This window comes from Vitis riparia, chromosome 19 (assembly GCF_004353265.1).
Source record: "Vitis riparia cultivar Riparia Gloire de Montpellier isolate 1030 chromosome 19, EGFV_Vit.rip_1.0, whole genome shotgun sequence".
NCBI lineage: Eukaryota > Viridiplantae > Streptophyta > Magnoliopsida > Vitales > Vitaceae > Vitis > Vitis riparia.
In genome coordinates, this window is record NC_048449.1 from 24858196 (window position 1) to 24865905 (window position 7710).

At 35.3% G+C, this 7710-nt stretch overlaps 1 protein-coding gene across 1 annotated transcript; it reads left to right on the plus strand.

Moving 5' to 3' along the window:
• The first annotated feature begins 6037 nt into the window (after positions 1-6037).
• Positions 6038-7710, plus strand: LOC117909330 (transcription factor MYB26-like). The gene is made up of 3 exons (XM_034823330.1): positions 6038-6296; positions 6405-6534; positions 6642-7710. The coding sequence occupies exons 1-3, from the start codon at positions 6167-6169 to the stop codon at positions 7393-7395; spliced, it is 1014 nt and encodes a 337-aa protein (XP_034679221.1). The 5' UTR covers positions 6038-6166; the 3' UTR covers positions 7396-7710.

The window sequence follows — 7710 nt, forward strand, 5'->3', positions numbered from 1 at the left end:
AAATATATTTTGAAGTTAAACATATTATGATCAAATGTCATAATATTATTTTTGAATAATGTTTAATGTAACTTAATAATGAATGTAAATTTATAAATTTTATATTTCTTATTGATGTACCAATATTGTTGTTGAAAAAAACAAATTATATCATACATATATCAAATTTTTCAATAAATAACTTCAAAATATCTATTATTATTTCTTATATCATTTCTTATAATTTTTCATAACATTTTCATAAATTTTGATCAATTTTTGTTCTATCAATATTTTGCATCAAAATACTCACGGATATTTCTCAATATATCCACAAAATTAAGTTACTAATATATCTATTACAACTAATATTTTTATCCTTAAATGTTACCAACTTGTCCCCTCCTAAGGAGCTTGACAGCTCCAAAGATGGGTCCACAATGTATGGTATGCAAGCATCGAAAGATGGTCATATGTCTACCATTTCAATGTCAAATATACATGATGATGAAGGTTTTTTTTTAGTCATATTTTGAGTGTATTCATGCACTTTTTAGCATTTTATCTTTCTTGATTCAAACCATTATATCATTTCATAAGAGATGGTTATTCGAGAATTGGAAAAAAAAAAATCGATACATTTTAAAACAAGAATAAATGAATTAGAATATTCATACAAACCTTCAATGAAAGCTTTAACGATGAATGAGTGTTTTTTTTTCCTACAAAGAAAATATGAATTTTTAGAGTACGTTGTAATGAAGATGGAAAAAGGAGACCAAAAATGGATTGGAGGGGACAAAAAATTTGGATGAGAAATAAGCTGGGTTAGGAAATAAAAAAGGCGGGTTGTTATGTGATATATAATTTTCCTATGTAGAAATAAGTATCGATGCCATACTACAAATTTAGGAATTTTATTTTTAAAATGTTTTTTTTATCAAAAATAAGGATAATTTGTACATATTTAAATTTTGTATCCAACAAAAATCTGTTTTCAGCATCAGATTCTTAAATATTCATATTTAAAAATGATATCTAAACATCCTTAAAAGTTAATCTATGCCAATGGCAGATGGATGGTATGAAAATCATTGGAACTTGATCTTTCTTAATCTTTAAGTATGAAGCATCATTTCACTTAGCAATTGATTCAGTGACATGATTCATGTCCCTCCCTCACGGGAAGCCTTCTTGTTTGATGACTGAGATTCACATTTCTTTCTTCAATGGCTGATCTTAATGCCCAGAACGGTGATCAGATTTCAATTCTCAAATGTGGAACTTCCCATTCTTGAGCTGAAACATTGTGATGATATATTGACCTGCATGCATGATGCATCCTTCCCTTTGGGCTCTTAATGGGAAGTTGGGCCTTTCCATTCTTTTTGTTTCATAATTTCTTTCATGGGCCTCCTCTTGACTTCTCTTAACTTGTTTCTGTTGATAACGTGTGCCTGATTTGTCTTGAATTATTGTCTTAGGAAATAATCTATGCAACGGCCCTAGTGCCAGTGTCAAGGTTAGGTGTAGACTTTTGGACTTTGTTTAGTGAGCTCAATTGGGTATTCGGTACTCTTTACGAATTTGATGCAAAAGCTTGACTTATCACCAGATGGTACTTGCTAGCAATTTTACTAGCTGATCTTAAAAAGGGCTTGATGGAAAGCTCGGGAGAAACTAGCATAGCCTTCATATCAGAATGAATGGTACCTGAAACTTTAACATAAAACAGATTAATTTCTTGCATTAAACACTACAGAAAGCTCCTCAAAATCACATTCTATGATTCTCATCAGGAGGCCCAAGTTTATTGAGATCATGTTACAGGCTTCGTGATAGCCAAACCTTCAGCCTTTTCATCATATTTTCTCCTCGAAGTCCATTAGTCCAAGTTTGAGAACGTGTGCTACTATTCTATCCCCGCAACACAACGATATTGATGTCACAAATAATGACTAGATGGATACAAGTCCAGTGAGATTAATCGCGAGATTGCTTTGAATTCAGTTGGGCAGATCTCAGCCCTTTGAGGGCCTCCAATTCAACTTGCATTTTCTTGTAGGAGCCATAGTCATTCTTGCTTATGTATTTGTAAAAGAATCAGTGATCCTGTGTGTTCAATTTGATGAAGTTATTATATAAACCAAGCTTCTTGTCTACACTTTAATTATAAAATACCGCTACAAAATCCATTTCTGGTGTTCATCAGTTTGTACACGTATAAAGGAACAGTGCAGCTTATCTTGAAGCTATGCGTGTGAATGCCACTGCCTGAATTTCTTGGTCTATTAATCCAGTTCCAAGTTAGCTTCAAGGTTTGTTAATGCAAGCAAATTGTTCAATCAATCATTAGGGTAATTGCTTCTAAACATGTCCCAAATGCAATCGTTACAATAACATTTCCCTTATATATTATTTTTTTCATTAGTCCATCACAATCGCCGTGCTAACAAACCCTACTCATGTCAACATTTCGTTTCATGAGAGATAACCCATATTATTTGAGAGACATATTCGTGTAGTTACAGATTTTATGCAACCAGGCTGTCATAATTCATTTGTATATCTCTGAAGGGAAATCCATGTCCACATCAAGAGGGAGAAGAGTGAAGGAGAAATGGTAAGGGATATGTGCTATATTTATCAGTCCTTAAAGTTCACTATGAGTCTGAAAGCAAAAGGAAAACAAAAGTTTGGAATAGCTGACATCATAGTTGAATGCATTGCTCTAAGCTAGCTATGATTTAGTCAAATTATGCATTGCTCTAAGATCAATACTAATTAGAATACGATTTGTTTGAAGTGTAATCTTGATTATCCACTAGGATACTTCATCTCCACTACTTTGTTCTTCAGCGCAAGGGTTGAAAAACTGCTTCATATTTCGTCTCAAATAATTATACCAAAATCCTTTGTGGCAAATCACAAGCTAGGCGGCCCCAAAAGCCAAATCCCATGGTATATTTTATAGAGTAAAAATAGTACACAATTTTCAAGCTAGCTTCTAGATTTCATCTTAAATTTCATTGGTAAACATCGCATCGAGGAACTAAACTAGGTCTCGAGAGAAAGAAGACTAAGTGAACAACTTTATTGTAAGCATCTCCACTTGTGTTAATATTGCTGGAGATTTTGGTAATCATCTATACAAGAAAACCCCAATTCAATGGAGTGGTTTTGGAGGAGAAAATATCATGTCTCATGAAGTCAAGTTATTTGAAGGAAGTTAACTTCTTTAAGTCAATAGCTTGGAAATAATTTAACATTTAGTGGCCTTAACCTAAGAATTTACCAGAAGACAATGCTCCTCAAATTGTAGTGACATGCTTAGGACAAGGGATGCTTTCAAAGTGGTTTTTTTTATCAAGTTTATGAAATGATCCAATCCAAAAAAAAAATTACAGACTACTAAACCTGAATTCGTCATTGCGACTGGGTCGTTAACCGTGTTTTATGGTGTTGCTCGATAGTCAGAACTTGGCGTTTACATATATGCAATGAATTAGGGTGGTTGGATGAAGATGTTGGACATAAGAAAAGAAGTTAGAAATAAATGCATTTTTAATGAGTCAATGACCAGTAGTTAAATCAATTGAGAAAGATCAGAGAAAGTTACATTTGGGGTTTTGAGTTTTTAGTGTGTAATTGTCTTTGTGAAACTCGTGATCAATGGCTAAGTCAAGGTCCTCTGAAACATTATTGGACATCGCAGCTACCTCTTCAATATATTAGTTTGAAAATTCAAAAATATGGGAGCTATATCATCATGGGAAGTATACTGCAGCTATTCCATGCAAACGGACATGTTCTTGGCATATGTCACGGCCAAGCTTTATAGGCCAATATGCACTATGTCGGTAGTCAAGGACTCAAGTGTTGCTGTGGACAATGGCCTCGATTTCTACTAATCAATTACTTAAGGCTATGTTTGGTTCTAGAAGATTGGAGGGAAAATGGAAGGGAAAAAAAAGAGAGAGAGAAAAAGTAAAGGAAAACAGGAAAAAAAACTCACGTCGATAAATTATTTTTATATGTTATTTGAAATTGATTTCATTTATTTTAATTCTTCAATATAACAATGAAATAATTTGAAAATACATTAGTTTCTAACTAATTTTTACTATATTCTATTTTCTTTGATATCTTCTATGATACAACCAAAAATGAGAAAAATCATTTTTCTTAATTTTTTTTTAATTTCTTTCCTTAGTACTTCCCCGAACTAAACATAGCTTAAAGGTTTTAATAGATTAATACAATACTGTAATTAAGATCACCCAAGTGGCTTCAAATGCACACAGATGCATGTGTATAGAGGCCACAGGTTGACAAATTTGAATGAAGTCTGTTAGCCTTGAATATAATTAAAATAAAGGAGGTGATCACTATTGCCGTGGTCCTAGGGCACTAATAAATTTAATTGAATGAGAAATGCAGGGGTTACTTGTGTTCTCGCATTCTTGCAGACCTTGCAGTGTGGCCCATGCCAACAACTCATGATCTCTCAAGGAAGCTTTGATGATTAGTTCATCTTTGATATGTTGTAACTCAAAACCCCTCAAGAATTATACCGACTTCTGTTGCATCCATAATGTTAAAATTTAGCAGTTGTGGATGAAGAAATTGCATGATTGTTCATTGTCAATCCTTTTCCCCTGAGTGCACTCAAAAATAGGCCTACAATTCTCTTCCTTTACAAACACTTTCACTGCTCAACCTTCGGAAGCCAGAAAAGAGTACATATTTTTTTTATTGTAGGTAGCCGGAAAATTAGTTTCTTAACTTTTTTCTATTTTATGCATTTCACATGGAAAATGTGTCATTTGAATATGCTATTTAAGAACCATAATTGCCTTACAGGTTGCAGGTCAGTGTTTAATGATTAAAAGTTTGCCTTTGATTAAAAGATGATGTATAAATGCATACTTCAATAAGCCTTTGATTAGCTATTTCTCTCAATGCTGAGGTTGAAATTCAAGCAAACTACTGTGCACTGATGCTTGGAAACACACCTAGAACAAAAGCTATACTTATAGTAATATAACAAATTTTCTGCTATCATTGATGTGAAGGTGTAATGAGTAGGGCGTGTTAAAAGAAAGATGAAATTAAAGAAAGCAAGGCCATGGTTCTATTTTTGCTTAATATATTGTTTAACTGTAACTCAGCTTCCACTCAGAAGATGGTGAAGGAGCAAATGATCGAGGGGATTATATTTGTTGCTTGTAGAAGGCACATGTTTTGGGCATTAATGTTTGGTGTTGTAATGAATCGTATTTCGATTTTATATTGTGAAAGGGTGAAGAGATGGCCTCCAAAACACTCAATTACCCGACCCCTCTCCCCTTCCTTCTTTCCTTCCCTGACCTGTGGTCCTTAATCTTGGCCCAATGAGTGCACCCCAAGTTAAAATTCCAGCACATGTCTGAAAGGGAATTCCTTCTTGTGTGTCCACCATGAGGTCACCCCATTCCTATGCCTTTTGGGTCTAATGAAGACACATGGTTGCCACTCATTGGAGCAGCCAACTAATTAAAGATTAACCCAAAACCAATTAATCAAGGAAACTTCCTTAATGTTAATCTTTTGAATTCTTGGAGAGATCGTTTGTTGTACTAACCTGGTTTTGTTATTCAATTACATAACTGCAAGTTACTCTTTGCCCAAAGATAAATTAAGCATCAAATCATTGTGATTAATCTTGCAAAAAGAGAAAAAAAGTTGCATATATTTCTAATTTTTTAGTTAGCGGAATATATAGAAATTTATTTTTCTTTTTCTTTTTTTTTTTTAGTTTGAGTGTGAGTAGGGTGAAACCAACCTGCATCAGATAATTGTAGAGCTGGCCATGGTCTCAATCAATTAAGCTATCACTTGGAGTTAATGCTACCATTTAGTCTATATTAATGAGACACAAGATGCTTTTGTCTGTCACAGCAAGTTTCACTTTCCCTTTCTTACACACTCATAAGATATAACTAAAAAATATCTGTTCAAAGACACAGAGAGAGACACACACAAAATATAACTGAAGTAATATGCTTAAATATTAAAGGCAGCATATAGATGTAGTTGTAGCTTTTAAATACCCAAAGTGATCAGTGGAACTTGGACAGTTGGAGGAGTACAAGGTCCCTTGATAAATGTGGAAGCAGTCATGCTCTGAAGGGTGCGAAGAATTGAGATGGGTCATCGCTGCTGCAGCAAACAGAAAGTTAAAAGAGGGTTGTGGTCTCCTGAAGAAGATGAAAAGCTTATCAGATACATCACTGCCCATGGCCATGGCAGTTGGAGTTCTGTTCCAAAACTTGCAGGTCTCTCTTTCTCTCTCTCTTTCTGTGTGTGTTCGTGTGTGTGTGTGTGCGCGCGCGTGTGTGTGTGTGAGTGTGTGTGACTGACAGTGGCTTTAAAATCAATTGCAGGCTTGCAGAGATGTGGAAAGAGTTGCAGATTGAGATGGATTAACTACTTGAGACCAGAACTCAAGAGGGGTTCTTTTTCTGCACAAGAAGAACAGATCATCATTGATGTCCACAGAATTTTAGGCAACAGGTAGGGATGATCTCACAATATATACAAGGATGAGTAAGGTACAAAGAAATTAGATTTCTCTGCATTTTCATTTCATGTTAATCTCCTCTCTTTATGTATATATGCAGATGGGCTCAGATAGCTAAGCATCTACCTGGGAGAACAGACAATGAGGTGAAGAATTTCTGGAACTCCTGCATTAAGAAGAAGCTGATTTCACAAGGTTTGGATCCAAAGACTCACAATCTGATCTCTTCTCATCAGAGAAACACCTCTAATAAGGTTGTCTGCAGTCTACCCCAACCCCATCAACAACCCTTCCCGGTTTTCACTGTAAACCAACAGATGACAGATGATGCTTCCATGGAGGTGAACCGTCTCCCTCCTTTCGTTACACTACCACCTCTTCCTCCTACCCAACCCTCATTGCAGCAAACCATGGCCATACCCAACTCTGAATATCAAAACCCCAATCCCGTTTGGACTGCTAAAGATCAGAGCTCTCAATATACAATCAGTTTCCCCTGTGGATCTTCCATTGGAAGCACACCCATTATTTCTTCATCATCTTCTTCTTCTGTAAACCCATTTGGCTTTGGTTTCTTAGACGAAAATTTGATCTGGAATGCTCATGTTGAACCTCTTGAAGGTCCAAGACTGGAACAAGTGCAAACACATCAATACCAAGATCAACATGACCAACAGAAGAACAAGATTAATATCGGTGAAATGGGAAATGATCATGAACAAAAGTGTGGTCAGGACATTGATGTCTCATTTGACAGCTCAAGTTTTGATCTTGAGTTCGTTGAGTCTACACTTCTGTCTGGCGCAATTTGTCGTGATCTAACCTCTATGGATGATCTTGCATGGAATTTTTGAGGCCTTGTCACATGTATACTACTAGGTCTTTCTAAGGATGTTCATTGAAAAAACTTCACAATGGTGGGCCTCGTCTTGCTTCACTAGAATACATAGCTCTCCCATTACAATGATTTACTGGCTAGGAGATCAATCTCCCTGCATTTTTGTGCATATCATCTCTTTGATTACAATGATTTACTGGTTTGAAAATGCATTTTGCAACCCGGTCCCTTCACAATTCCTGCTATACATGTATGCAACAAAATAATGTTTGGTTGTAGAGCTATATGCTACTGATTACTCTCATAATTATAGAATTGGTGATGTAGTACA